The sequence below is a fragment of the Pongo abelii genome, chromosome 18, assembly GCF_028885655.2.
Source record: "Pongo abelii isolate AG06213 chromosome 18, NHGRI_mPonAbe1-v2.0_pri, whole genome shotgun sequence".
Taxonomy (NCBI): Eukaryota; Metazoa; Chordata; class Mammalia; order Primates; family Hominidae; genus Pongo; species Pongo abelii.
The window spans coordinates 56433471-56448605 of record NC_072003.2 but is presented as its reverse complement, the minus strand read 5'-3'; the positions used below and the strand labels follow the sequence as shown (position 1 = coordinate 56448605).

Below are 15135 nucleotides of genomic sequence, written 5' to 3'. Positions count from 1 at the left end.
GGATTGACCTATTGCTTTTGCTACTCAAAGTGAAGCCTTAAAACAACAGAACACAGAAACCTGATTCTGGTGTGTTTTAACATGTACAATCTGTCTAATTTTAGAATTAGAAGGATATGGCGGCCAGTGATGTAAACACTTAAGTAGTTTGCCATCACATAATTCAATTCCATAGGAAACCAGATCTCATTACTTTGTGTCATGGCACTAGCTAAATGGAGTCATTTTTCAAGTTAGGAATAGCAATTATTTGGGGAGCAACAATGCAAGTTTTGTATTTTAAAACGTGTAGTGTGCTATGTAAGAACTGAGCCCATTTTGTCCCACCACCCTGGAAATGAAATACCACGGTCTCCAATGTAAACCCAGTAGTTCAGTGTTACCAGTTACTTTGGCTTGAAATATAAGAACTTTGTTTTCTTGACTGTCAGGCAGATTTGAAAACCACGTTCTTTATTTGTGCCAATTTGGACTCTAAGTTTGGGGGACAAAGTGAATTTTGAAATGGTTTTAGTTTTCCATGAATTGCCTATTTGAAGAAATTGAATAAATCCTTTAAAAAATAATGTAATGTTTAGTTTGATAATTAAACTTGAGTCACTTTGGAAAACGTGAGTAAAGGAAAGCTGACAGCATTTGTTTACTCTTTCTAAAGTGGAACACAGTAAGGACAAAATAAGCATTCCTAATGTAAGTCCTCTGCATTCCTACAGGGATCTTCACAGTTAGAGCCCATATCCCTGATATCCTTGGGCTGTTTGTCTTTTGATTTGTTTTTAATTATCCTAGCAAACAAAAGGGAAAAAGAAGAGACTTGTGAAAATTTACCTAGACAATAGGAATTAGAAGTCAACACAATCTAATTTTCTAGCTTCTTTGTCTACTTCCAGCAGGTCAGTAAGTTACAGGTACTTATCACCTCTTTCTTGCAGAATAAACAGCCATTGGACTCTTCAAAGAAAAACGCTGTCTCCATCAAGTACTGCTTTCGCAGGAAAGTGACCATTTTTAATCAGTTGAAATTAAAGTAGCAGTTATTTTTGAAAGATGACATCAATTATATAATATAGTAAAGAGATTTAATTTTTAGTCCTTTGTTTCTTACTGCACAAATTGTATGGTGTTTGAATAGAATTCCCATGATACTGACACTTCAGCAAATACTTGCTTGATGGCTACCAATCTCTATAACTTACATTGCACAGTACCTAGGAATATTCATGTGAGTTCATTCCTCCCTGCTCAGATTCTTCAGCTACTCGTGGTTGGTTTATTCAGTAAGTATTTGAATACCTAATATATGCCAGACACTGTGCTAATAATAATAAGCACTGTGGAGACAAAGAGCTGTTGGAACAGTCACAGATGATAAAACACAAAGAATAAGGGCTGTAGTAGAGTTATGAATGATCGTAGCAGGAACACAAAGGAAGGAAATACATATTAACTACTCTAGGAGGTCTTGGAAAGCTTCATAAAGGAGATGGTCTTTAGTCTGATTCTGGGCGGTTGGAGCAGCGGTTTGCGTGGGGTGAAAAGAAAGCAAGGGCATTCCTGGCAGAGGGAACAGCCTGAGCAAAGCCATGCAGAGAATGAGGACCTACAGAAGAAAATGCTAATTTGAAAAAAGATGCATAAAGCAGTCTATGTTTTAGTCTAGTCCTTTTAAACTTACAGAAATTTATTACTATGTGTGGCCATCTAACTTGGCTTATTTTCTTTATTTGGGGATCAAGGGAATGCCAGAATTATGATATTAGTTTTATTATTAATTAATTAATTTATTTATTTATTGAGACAGGGTCTCACTCTGTTGCCCAGGCTAGAGCACAGTAGTACGATCATGGGTCACTGCAGCCTTAGCCTCCTGGAGTAAAGGATCCTCCCACCTCAGCCTGTGAGTAGTTGGGACTACAGGCACACACCACCATGCCTGGCTAGTTTTTTAAATTTTTTGTAGAGATGGGGGGGTCTGCCTTGGCCTCCCAAAGTGTTGGGATTATAGGCATGAGCCACCATGCCCAGCCTGAATTAAGATATTAGTTTTAAAGAGCAGACTTTTGTAAGTGTGCATTAGTTTTGACAGTGTGACTGTGTTTTCAGGATACCAACCCACTGAGAGCTGATGAGAAATAACATTTCTTGTATTTTTCTCGCCCCTGCAACGCTTGTCTTAAAATTTTTTTTTTTAAATATGCATTTGCTTTATTTCTCATTTTCATTAACCAACTGATTTCTGGTTTTGTCCCTGTGTATAAAAGATTGTAGGCCGGGCACAGTGGCTCATGCCTATAACCCCAGCACTTTGGCAGGCTGAGGTGGACAGATTGTATTGCTTGAGTCCAGGAGTTTGAGACCAGCCTGGGCAACATGGTGAAACCCCGTTTCACGAAAAAAAAAAAAAAAAAATTAGCCAGGTGTAGTGGTGCATGGCTGTAGTTCCAGCTATTCGGGAGGCTGAGGCATGAGAACTGCTTGAGCCCAGGAGGCTCTCTGAATTCTTATTTAGATGGAAATGTAAAATTCTAGGGTTTTTGTTGTTGTTGTTGTTGTTGTTTTTGGCATATTGGAAGATTTTTAAATTTTCTCTTTTAAAAATATAGGCCGGGTGCAGTGGCTCACACCTGTAATCCCAACGCTTCGGGAGGCCAAGACCGGTGGATCACCTGAGGTCAGGAGTTTGAGACCAGCCTGGCCAACATAATGAAAGCCCATCTTTACTAAAAATACAAAAATTAGCCGGGCATGGTGGCATACACCTGTAATCCCAGCTACTCAGGAGGCTGAGGCAGGAGAATCGCTTGAACCTGGGAAGCGGAGGCTGCAGTGAGCCAAGGTCATGCCACTGCACTCTGGCCTGGGCAGCAGAGCGAGACTGTCTTAAAAAAAAAAATTTTATTTTTATATATATATATATAAATATATATATATATAAATTATATATATATATAAAACAAGAATGACGAGAGGCATTTACTGGGACACCAATGGCATTGCCGTATCCTAGTATTTATTTCCCAGGTTTAAATCATATCTAATCTGATAAATTCATTTCCTTGAGACATGATTATTTTTCTCCATCTTATAAAATTAAAGTAACTAGGAATGTTTGGCTCAGAAAAGCAACAAATTAGGAGGAACATGGGAATTGTCTTCAAACAACTGAAGAAGTATGGTCATGTTAGAAAAGATTTGATTCTTTTTGTATAGTCCCAGTGGATTGAACCTATGTGTTGAATTTATAGTAAAACAGATTTCAGTTCAGTTTAAGGAAGAACTATCCTAACAGTCAAATCTGCTTAGAGAGGGAGTTGGCTGCCTAGGAAGGGAATGCAGTGGTCCCTCTTGAAGTTTTAATATATGAGTTGGATGACCTTCTCCTGGGTATGTATGGTAAATTCAGATGTCGAGTGGATTATCATATTAGGTGGGCTATAAGGACTATCCCACTCTGAATTATTTACTAGGAAAAATGGGTGATGGAAAGAAACCGAATGATTAATACAGGCTGAGAAAGGAGACTTAACGGTTAATAGGGGATAAGAAAGGGGGAAATTGAGGGTTCGGAATGTCTCTCCCAACCATTAGAGCCCTAGAAAGTTCACGTTTTCTCTGCCAGAGACATTTAAGAAATTGTTGGCTCCGGTTTCATAAGAGGTTGTTCTGTAGAACTTGAGGAATTTTTGGCATTTTCACAGAGACTGAACAGTTCTGCTTCAGTAATGAGCCTCTGGCTGGAGTCATTGAGTGCTGCTAAATCAGAAGTGTCCAGGTTGTGGGCTTTAGGTGGGAGCAACAGCGTCTGTCAGTTGATTTCATTTCTTTCTAGTGATTTTCACAATTCTCTCTTATTGTTACATTAAACTAAACCTCAGCAATAGTAGTATTCAGGCTGAGACTATTCTCTTGTTCTGAACGTTTGGGTTTTTTCAGCTTCCATTTCTAGCTTTACTAAATAAAAATGTTGCATGAATATTCTCAGCACTGGAATTTGAAGTAGGAAGAAAGCTGAAGTCGACATGTCTTTGTTTTCAACCAAGATTTAGTGTTTTCTGGGGAGGAGTATGGTAAAGTTGGTAAGAGTATGAATTTTTGATATCAGGCCTGGATTTGGTTCTCAGCTCTACCATTCACCACCTGTATCACCTTAGACAAATAATCTAACTCCTCTGGACCTCAACTTTATCTGTAAACAGATAATATTTCTCATAGGGTCAATGGTCATGTAAATTAGATAATATCCGTAAAAGGTATATAGTACATGGTAAGAGCTCATTAACTGTTAGCTGCTTTATTTTTGTGGTAGTGTGGAAACTTACTGTTTTTGTTGTTATTGGTCATCTTGGAATGGACATTGGATTGAATATGTGCCTCCTTGTTAGCACATAGTGCTGTGAATAACATGTCTGGGTAGGGGTTAATTCCACAGTTACTCAAAAGGAAAGAAACCAATAAAGAAAAACAGAGATTTAGTTTGTAAGGAGTAATATGGCCAGGTGCAGTGGCTCACGCCTGTAATCCCAGCACTTTGGGAGGCCTAGGCGGGCGGATCACGAGGTCAGGAGTTCGAGACAAGCCTGGCCAGCATAGTGAAACCCCATCTCTACTAAAAATTCAAAAATTAGCTGGGCGTGTTGGCACGCGCCTGTAGTCCCAGCTACTCAGGAGGTGGAGTCAGGAGAATTGCTTGAACCTGGGAGGTGGAGGTTGCAGTGGGCTGAGATTGCACCACTGGACTCCAGCTTGGGTGACAGAACGAGACTTCATCTCAAAAAAAAAAAAAAAAGGAGTAATAAGTAATATACACTCTGCTATCTTTATTTCCTTCTCTCCTCTTTGAAGAAAAGCTCAGGTAGAAATAACAGATTCGGTAATCTTCTGTGTCAAAATATGCATAAAATGGTTGAGGTGATTGTGGGAGTCAGAAAAGAGAAGGATTGAAGCTCAAATCTTAAATGGCACAGACAAGGGGTTTACAGGGAGGAAGGTCAGAAGAGATATAAATGAAGAGTCAGATTAGTATTCAGGAAAGTACGTGGAACTGAAGTTGGGAGATCTGTTCTTCCAGTTTCACTTTTTCCATTCATGGTTTGTGCACCTTCCCTGCTATACAGACTGGACTTGATCACTAAGTCTTCAATAGCTGAGATTCTCCATCTTAATCTACTTGGAGGGAAGAGCAGGTGAATCAAGATAGTGTAATGTCTCAGAAACAGGAATTTCAAGAAGAACAATGTCAGATGTTACAGAAATAAAGGAGGATGAGAGCTGGGAAAAGGATGGGATGCTCAGGAGGCCAATTTATCTAGATTAGAGGGACAGAGAAATAGCTGCAATATGAGATTTACTGTGGAACACCAGGTAATAAGAATTATCCCAGGTCCTCTTGCCAACTGTGTAGATAACATCGATGTTAATAAAAATTCTCTGATATGTCAGGAAAAATGTATTCATGTGCTTTCATCAATGGCCTATAAATTAAACTATTTGATAATTTTTTTTTTTTTTTTTTTTTGTGAGACAGAGTCTTGCCCTGTCGCTCAAGCTGGGGTGCAGCGGTGTGATCTCGGCTCACTGCAACCTCCGCCTCCCAGGTTCAAGCGATTCTCCTGCCTCAGCCTCCTGAGTAGCTGGGATTACAGGTGCGTGCCACCATGCCTGGCTAATTTTTGTATTTTTAGTAGAAACGGGGTTTCACCATGTCAGTCAGGCTGGTCTTGAACTCCTGACTTCATGATCCATGCGCCTTGGCCTCCCAAAGTGCCAGGATTACAGATATGAGCCACCGCACCCGGCCAAGAATTTTTTCAATTCAAAGTTGGAAGATAATTTTTAGTTTGTTGCTGGGTCAGATAGAGCTAAATCTCCTTGTTTCTCTTTAGAATTTTAATTGCAGTTCTCACTTGAAATGATTTTCTTGTTTTTGTTTTTGTTTTGTAGATTGGTTGTTTCATTATGGATGGAGGGGATGATGGTAACCTTGTTATCAAAAAGAGGTTTGTGTCTGAGGCAGAACTAGATGAACGGCGCAAAAGGAGGCAAGAAGAATGGGAGAAAGTTCGAAAACCTGAAGATCCAGAAGGTATACTGTGACATTCAGTATAATGGTCTTTAATCCACACAGCAACCCTGCAGAGTAGGTATTAATTGTCCTCACTTGGTTTTATTTATTTATTTTTTTGAGATGGAGTCTCGCTCTGTTGCCCAGGCTGGAGTGCAGTGGCACGATCTTGGCTCACTGCAACCTCTGCCTCCCAGGCTCAAGAGATTCTCCTGCCTTAGCCTTCCAAGTAGTTGGGATTACAGGCACCAGCCACCACACCTGGCTAATTTTTGTATTTTTGGTAGAGATGGAGTTTCATCATGTTGGCCAGGCTGGTTCCAAACTCCTGAGCTCAAGCCATCCTCCTGCCTCGGCCTCCCAAAGTGCTGGGATTACAGGCATGAGCCACCATGCCTGGCCAATTGTCCTTACTTTAGAGTTGAGGAACTGAGACTCAGGGGCAAGTCTATGTAAGGTCCTGCACAGCTGGGAGCAGAGCCAGGATACTCACATCCTGCTCCTTTTCTGCCTACCACACTTCCTTCCAAGAGATTCTGCTCCTCTCCTCCATCTATACAGGTGGATCCATGGTCTGAACAACTGAGAACACTGCTGGTGTGGAGGGTTTGGGCTGGCCCCTCAATCAGTTAACTGTCTCAGGCCATGGGCGCTATTGACATTGATAGTTGGCTTTGAGAACTGGTGGCCCCTCTCTGAGGTCCAAAGGGAAACTGGACTTTGTACAATTTTTGTGTTATCCACACCCTCAGATCACGCAGAGACTTGACTTTGTCTTTAAAACCTTTTGTGATTCCAAAATAATATGAAAACAATCTGAAGTATATATCTCCTCCCCCTCCACCTCTCTCCCCTCTCCTTTTCCTTTCAGAATGTCCAGAGGAGGTTTATGACCCTCGATCTCTGTATGAAAGGCTACAGGAACAGAAGGACAGGAAGCAGCAGGAGTATGAGGAACAGTTCAAATTCAGTAAGCTTCAGAAAACAGAGAGTTCAAGGGGCTCTGTGGGGTGTTTTTGATGCACTTTTGCCTCATGCAGCACTTTTCCTAACTAACCATGGAATTGTCTTGATTTTCGAGTCTCCAGATGCTTATTTGGTGGAAAAGAGACAGTCTTCAGCCTTCTAGACCACATTGAATATTTTTGTTTAGAGCTCAAAACACCCATTTTAATTCTATGGTAATATTTAGTAATGGGAAAAAATGCCTTGTTTTTTTTATGCCCTGTTATCTATTCAAACACCATGGTATTTACCAGTTCTTTTTTTTTTTTTTAATCCCCTGAAGAATCTGCTGTTTATTAAAAAAGGGGAAAGGAAAAATCTTATTTTTCCCTTTAGCCTGCTAAGTGTTCCTTGTTTAATTATTTCCTCAGAAAACATGGTAAGAGGCTTAGACGAAGATGAGACCAACTTCCTTGATGAGGTTTCTCGACAGCAGGAACTAATAGAAAAGCAACGAAGAGAAGAAGAACTGAAAGAACTGAAGGAATATAGAATATCCTTTGTACTTGGAGGAAAACCTGTAAGGTGTCCATTTTCTCATCAGCATCTATGGATGTTGTCTCCTCATCAACAGAAAGAGGGTTTTCTACCTGGTGATCTCTCAAGTCACTTTGAACACTGATATTCCTGTGATTCTGAAAAGCTGGTAGTGGTTTGTGGAGTTTGTGTTGTGTGCAAGAGTGTTATAGTCAAAAGTCCACATCCTTCTTAGGTTAACTCAAGGCATCAATCCTACTAGTACTGGGGTTAGACTCTGACACAGGTGGGCAGTGCAGTCAGCTTCATCCAGTGGAGAAACTGGCCTCTGAGTTTTAAAAGAACATGTTTAGCAAATTTCCTATATTCTTAGTAAGATGTTCTCTGCTGGTATAGTATGCCCTGTCCCGATAGAAGGGCTGAGAAAGCAGCAAAGATGACTTTGCTCTGGATCAATGTTGCCTTTTGGTCATCCACTTGAATGTCTTAATAGACATCCCAAATGAAACTTGGCTGAATCAAAATTCTCAATACTGTGCCACATCACCCCCTCTCTCATCACACTGCCCTTCCCCAAAGTCTCTCTTTTTCTGGTCCTCCCAGTCCCAGTAACTGGTAGTCCTGTGCCTCCTGGTGCCTGGGCCAAGAACTGCTTCCAAAATGTACTCCAAATCTCTTGAATTGTTGGTATCTACTGCTACTGTAGTAGTAGTAGACTTTCTTCTGGACTCCTGTGACCATCTAATTGGTTTGTTTCTGCTCTCATCCTCAATAATCTATTCCTTAGACAAGAAAGGGAACTTTAAAAACCATACATGGCATCTTGTCACTTTTCTATTTGAAACACTCTAGTGGCTTCCCCTTACATTTAGACTAAAGTCTTACTCTGTATCAGGCCGTAGAAGGCTCTACATTATTTAGGCCAACCCACCTCCTTCTTGCATCTTGAAGCCACTCTTTCTCATGTTGACTGTACTGCAGCCTGCTGGCCTTCTTTATGTTCTCTTTCACCATGCTTTCTGAGTCAGTCTCAGGGCCTCAGACTTGCTGTTTCCTCAGCCCAAAATGTTTTGCCCTCAGATTTTGCAAGACGTATTTCACAGCTCAGCCCTCTGCTCAGCTCTCCCTTTTAGAGACCTTCCCTAACGCTCAGCTCTCCCTTTTAGAGACCTTCCCTAAGCACCCCACCTAAAATTGCTGTCGGTAATATCAATTTTTTTTTTGAGATGGAGTTTCTCTCTTGTTGCCCAGGCTGGAGTGCAGTGGCGCGATCTTGTCTCACTGCAACCTCCGCCTCCCGGGTTCAAGCGATTCTCCTGTCTCAGCCTCCCAAGTAGCTGGGATTAGAGGTGCATGCCACCATGCCCAGCTAATTTTTGTATTTTTGGTAGAGACGGGGTTTCATCATATTGGTCAGGCTGATCTCGAACTCGTTACCTCAGGTGATCCACCCACTCCAGCATCCCAAAGTGCTGGGATTACAGGCACAAGCCACCGCACCCAGCCAGTAATATCATTTTTTATAGATTTGTCACTATCTGAAAGTTGTCTTTATTTATTTGCCTACTGGTTTGTTTATCTCTTTCCTGCTAGAATGTAAAGTAAATGAGCTCCATAAGAAAAAAGACTATCTGACTTGGTCACTTCTGATTTCCCCAGTGCCTGGCATATAGTAGATTCTCAGTAAATATGTGAATACATTAATAAATGATTCATAGGAGATATTAATAGGACCATTTGTCTTCATGTGAGGAAGCTTATTTGGATATTTCAAGCTTATATGTTGAGTAACATCACTGGTGTAATCCAACAGGCTTCACCTCTAAGATGGACGACATTACTGTGTGTATGTACTAGTTGGTATTTTCTTGCAGAGAATGTGCAGCACATTCCATTTTAAGAGTTACGTGGGAGGCCTGGACACAGTGGCTCACGCCTTTGATTCCAGCACTTTGGGAGGCCGAGGCAGGAGGATCGCTTGAGGTCAGGAGTTTGAGACCAGCCTGGCCAAAATGGTGAAACCCTGTCTCTGCTAAAAATACAAAAATTAGCCGGGCATGGTGGCTTGTGCCTGTAGTTCCAACTACTCAGGAGGCTGAGGCAGGAGAATCGCTTGAACCCGGAAGGTGGAGATTGCAGTGCGCCGAGGTCACGCCACTGTACTTCAGGCTGGGGACAGAGCAAGACTTCATCTTAAAAAAAAAAAAAAAAAAAAAAAGGGTTATGTGGGAGAAGACGTGGACAGATTCCCTGGGAATTGATTTACATCAGAACTGGTAGGAAAAGACCTGGCTTCCAGTCCCAGTTCTGTTACTGGCATTCAGGTGCAACATGGAGATAGAAGCTCATGGGAAGTTATACCTCAATCTCAACTGTAGGATTGAGGCTGATTATTCTGAACTCCCCCTTCCCTGACCCTGATGATCCCAAAATAATATGTGTTCATTTGTAGAGATAGGCAGATACCCATATTGTGCTGTTTCAGACACCAAGCATTTTCCTCTAAGGAAATACATTCATTACACTTCTCACTTGAATGATATTTTGTTTTATGTTGGTAAACTAGCAGATAAGAAATATAGTGTCCCCCAAAGCAGCACCTAGGGAGAAATGCTGTTGAGTGTGAGATGCCCTTTGGTTTTCAATTAAAAGGAAAGAATGAACAGGGCAGCAGTGAGACAAAAGAAACCTTTGTGTCCTGGTAACATTGCAGCCTCATTGTACAATGAGGCTCCAGGGATAAGGGCTTTAACTGGAAACTTGGAAAGTTCTGTCTAGAAAAACTGAAGAAAAGCAGGCCTTCCAACTCACTGACATCTAATACACTAATCCCAAGCATGCAAGTAGCCAGAGACATGTTGAGATAGGAATTGAAGGATTAGACATTTGTTTATTGAAGCTCTAAGTTAGGAACTGTTTCTTGGCTTTGCTTAATTACTATATGATATGTTGTGTAATAGGATACTTCTGAATACAAATAAGCTGTGGTTTAAACCATGTAAATAACAGAACTCTTGTCTCAGGTTAAACCAGTATTTAGCAGTATTGTGTATGTTAAAAAATGGTGCAATTTTAAGAGAATGCTGATCTAATGAATTTCTTGAGATTTTTGAGGTGTGTTTGTGTTTTTAAAGCATTTTGGGAGAAGAGGGGCTTAAGAAGGAAAAATTGCTTGTACTTTGCGGATCAAAAATAAGATTATTAACACCCCCTACCCCTAAAAAGTTAGGACTTTTCTTCATTTCAAAAGAATAAAAAGTTAAATGTTGAGTTTTGTCTATGTCCTGGTATAAATAATGTATAAATATATACATGCTTTTGTTGTGTTTTTTTTCCATTTTTGTTTTATCTTTTAATATTTAATATTGAGAGTTTTGAGAACTTCTGTCTCCTAATGATGGAGTTGCAGATAAAAAAATCACAACATGCTAAATTTTTTTTGGCATTCTCTCCTAGAAAGATGAAATCTTTTTTTTTGAGACAGAGTTTCGCTCTTGTTACCCAGGCTGGAGTGCAGTGGTGCGATCTCAGCTCACCACAACCTCTGCCTCCCGAGTTTAAGCGATTCTCCTGGCTCAGCCTCCCGAGTAGCTGGGATTACAGGAATGTGCCACCACACCCAGCTAATTTTTTGTCTTTTTAGTAGAGACAGGGTTTCTCCATGCTGGTCAGGCTGGTCTTGAACTCCTGACCTCAGTTGACCTGCCCATCTCGGCCTCCCAAAGTGCTAGGATTACAGGCGTGAGCCACTGTGCCTGGCCAATCTATTTTTTTTAAATAAAAATGAGTATTAACATTATCTGTTTCCATGATGACCCTAAAAACATTAAATTCATTAAACTCAAAATAGTACTAAGCATTATATCTAATTTCCATTGCATACTGCAAATATTTAAGGTAACTTGTGCCTGTAAGAACAGAGTTACTTGCCTGGAGAGTGATTAGAATTAGAATCTTAGGATTTCTGGAACTCAGTTTTCTGCATTGTTCAAAGACGCGTAGACAAATAACCTTAACCATACATCCTCTACTTCCACCCACCTCTTTGGGCTGATAATTCATGCTTCTTAGATTTCCTGGGCACTAGATGTCACTATTGTTCCAGGCACTACTGCATCTTAAATAAGGACTTGCATCGTGTCAGAATACTTATCTGTTGTCTAAGACGTTTCAAGAGAGGGCATAAAACGGAGGGAGAAGTGGAGGGAGAGGAGGGAGGGCTGGTGGAGGGAACAAGTGAAAGTGACCTCCCCGACAAAAATATGGGGCCTTTCTTCACTTCAAAAGAGTAAAAAGTTGAGAGCCAGAGATTGGCATCAAGAACAAAAAACTGATGTTACAAGCGAAACTGGTCATGCTTTTAAAAATAGCTTTTCAGTTCTTGTATAATATGCACAGGATTTCTCATTAAAATCACCTTTGATCGTTTCTTGGCCTTTTGGCTAAGATCAAGTGTAAAATCACCTTCAGAGAGTGTTTAAAACAAACTCCCGGGCCTCTAGAGGTCTCATTCAGTAGGTTTGGGGCAGGGAGGGACTTGACATGTTTAATGAGCCTTGGGGTGATTCTGTTGTTTCCTTGCAGCAGTGGAGCAGGAGTTAGTCTTCGTGATGTCTAAGATTAATTGCTACTGATAGTCATAACAACATTCTGCAAAATTTGATTTAACCCTTGAAGGGGGAAGCATGTTTTCAGGGAAGCCACATTTTTTTCTCTGTTTTCTTTATATTCCTTAAGATCTTTGTTTTCCTCATCAAGCATGATATTGGCCATGTCCTTGGTAATAGTGGGTTTTGTGGCTATGCGCAGATTTTCATTGAGAATCAGAAGAAAAGTTTGCTTATCTGTATTATTTTGGGCTTTATATGCTGTCTACCTTCATGATCTCTTTCATTTATCTTTGAATTGGCTGGATTTGACTGGCAGAATAAAGAAGGGTGGGGCATTTATTTAAATAAGTAGGCCAGACATTACATAGCACAGCCGAAGGGCTAGTGGGTTATATTTGTTGTCTTCCCTTTTGCTTAGTTTGACCCTTAACTGGTAACTCACAATAACCTCAAGAAGGTTGGAATTTCTCAAGAGAACAAGAAGGAAGTGGAAAAGAAACTGACTGTGAAGCCTATAGAAACTAAGAACAAGTTCTCCCAGGCGAAGCTGTTGGCAGGAGCTGTGAAGCATAAGAGGTCAGTCAGCACTCACACAGCTTAGATTTCGCTCTGACCGTGTACTTTGAAACACCACTTGTAATGGAAGCCAGAGCCAACGCTTGCCTCGCGTGAGTCCGGGTGAAGTTCCCTTGGTGTGCTCACCTATCTCTCTCTCCCTTTCCAGATTTGGGGCCTTCTATAGGCTTTGACCCTCGTCTCTCTGATCATTTATTCAACAAATATAAATAATAGCCACTCTTCAGTGGAGATCTGCCACACCAGGCATTGTGTTAAGTGCTTCCTCTGCATAATCTCATGTATTCTTCAACAATCCTATGAAGTACAATTATAATCCCTGTTTTGTAGATGAGAAGACCAAGAGTTTGAGAGGTTGAGACCCTTCTTTGTGCAAGATCATAGAGAAATAGAGAGCTAGAGTTCATTATTTGGGCTTCTGTCTAGACAAATGAGGTAGTTAGTCTTGTGAAAGGATCTGTGTAGGGTGTACTGAGAGCAAGGAGGAGGAGCATACAATGCTGCTTGGAGGGTGTTGTGTGCATCTTCATGTTGGGGAGGTTGGGGGAAACCACTGGAAAGATGCTGATTAAGTAGGACAACTAGGGCTTTGACAAGCAACAAGGGAGAGAACAGTCTAAGCAGAGGGAATAGCTGCTGCAAAGGCATCCTGTCCTGAAAGAACATGGCAGCCCTGGTAGGGTTACAGATCTGGCTGTGGCTAGGTTTGGATTGATGTGGAAGTGATAGCACTGTCTCAAGGCTATGATAAGTTCTTTGCTATGTTTGCTCCTCCCTTTCCAAATTCTGAAATGGCATCAGAGTGATTGAATCTGGTCATTTCGATTTGACCCAACAGACTGTGGGCGAAATGATAAGTTTAAGTGCAGTCTATTAGGAAAATCAATATGATATATTGGCAACCAGCCATATGTTTTGAAGGGAGTGTATTGATGCAGTCTTGTGGTTTGGCACACCACCCATCTGCTGCAGATGTTCTTAGGAACACTGCCTACATGTAAAAATGTCATGCTGGTATAGCAACAGAGGGGAGGAGTTATCCTGAGAAGGGCTCGCTACCCAAACCATGAATTATTCCTGTCAAGTTCTCACATAAGCTTTCCTGCAAGACTAGGGACTCGCAGGATTTGGACCTGGGTCAGTTTTACTGGAATATGCCAAGGGAGGGCTCTCCAGGTGATCAATTTGTTATCCCTTGAGACTGCTCTTGGTGGTCGCAGAATGGGTGTTGTAACTGTCTCCCTTAGTTCTTAGATCACCTTTAGAAAAGGCTCTGTAGTAGCGTATTTGGTGACCTGCATATAACCCCTTTTGGGTTTTGAAACAACATCATTTAATGTTTCTTTGTGTAGTAAGGTAGTCTCCTGGGGCAGGAGTTCCTAATCTGTCCGACCCTGAGTTTATTGGAATCACCTGGGAGTTTGTTAATAATTTATATTCACAGGCCTCGCACTAATTCTGGTTCAGTAAGTTTGAAGTGAAGTCTGGGAGTCGTAGTTTTCAAAGTTCCATGAGTGATTCTGCTGCCTGGTGAAGGTCTGGAAGCCATTGGCATGTATATGTCATGAAGCATAAGAACAAAACAAGCAGCAATTTCTTACCTTCTTCAGAGGAATATTCTTTACTCTCTTCTAGTTTATTCTTTTATTTATTGTTAGAAAAAACTGTCAGATACCTAGTTCATGAATGTGCAGCCTTTTTAGTTATAAGCATCTGAAGCTATAAATTTTCCTTAACTTTCATTGTATGTAAGTTTTATATTTGCTTCTAAGTATTTTAAAATATCCGTTATGATTTCTTCTTTGACTCAGGAATTATTTAGAAATGTATTTTTTAAATCTCCATATTGAGGTAACTATTTCAGTGAGGGGGAAGATAAGCCTTCCCCCTCGCCACACGTTTTAACACCTTATGATGAGATATATATATATATAAAAAAAACAGTGTCTTAGAGGCTACAAAATATGTTTCTCTTTTGTCATTGATTTCCAACTTAATTGCATTGTGGTTTTGTATACTCTGATTCTTTTTTCTTTTTCTTTTTCTTTTTCTTTTTTTTTTTTTTTTTTTTTTGAGCTGGAGTTTCACTCTTGTCGCCCAGGCTGGAGTGCAATGGCACGATCTTGGCACACCTGTGCCTCCCGGGTTCAAGCAATTCTCCTGCCTCAGCCTCCCAAGTAGCTGGGATTACAGGCATGCATCACCTTGCCTGGCTAATTTTGTATTTTTTGTAGAGACAGGGTTTCACCATGTTGGCCAGGCTGGTGTCAAACACCTGACCTCAGGTGATCCGTCCGCCTTGGCCTCCCAAAGTGCTGGGATTACAGGCGTGAGCCACCGCACCCGGGCCTCCCACATAACTCTTAAATGGAACCTGCTGTGCACTCCCTGCAAGAAAATACACAC

General features: G+C 40.9%; 1 protein-coding gene across 12 annotated transcripts in view; it reads left to right on the top strand.

Moving 5' to 3' along the window:
* The window catches only part of PSME3IP1 (proteasome activator subunit 3 interacting protein 1), a 33501-nt gene that overhangs the window by 6471 nt on the left and 11895 nt on the right, over positions 1-15135 (top strand). For 4 of the 12 annotated variants that reach the window (XM_054533959.2, XM_054533953.2, XM_054533957.2 and 1 more), the window contains exons 2-6: positions 5525-5642; positions 5941-6082; positions 6933-7031; positions 7438-7560; positions 12597-12729. In XM_054533959.2, the coding sequence (XP_054389934.1) occupies positions 5956-6082; positions 6933-7031; positions 7438-7560; positions 12597-12729 (482 nt within the window). In that variant the 5' untranslated portion in view covers positions 5525-5642; positions 5941-5955. The other 8 variants (XM_054533951.2, XM_054533960.2, XM_054533954.2 and 5 more) reach the window with 5 other exon arrangements.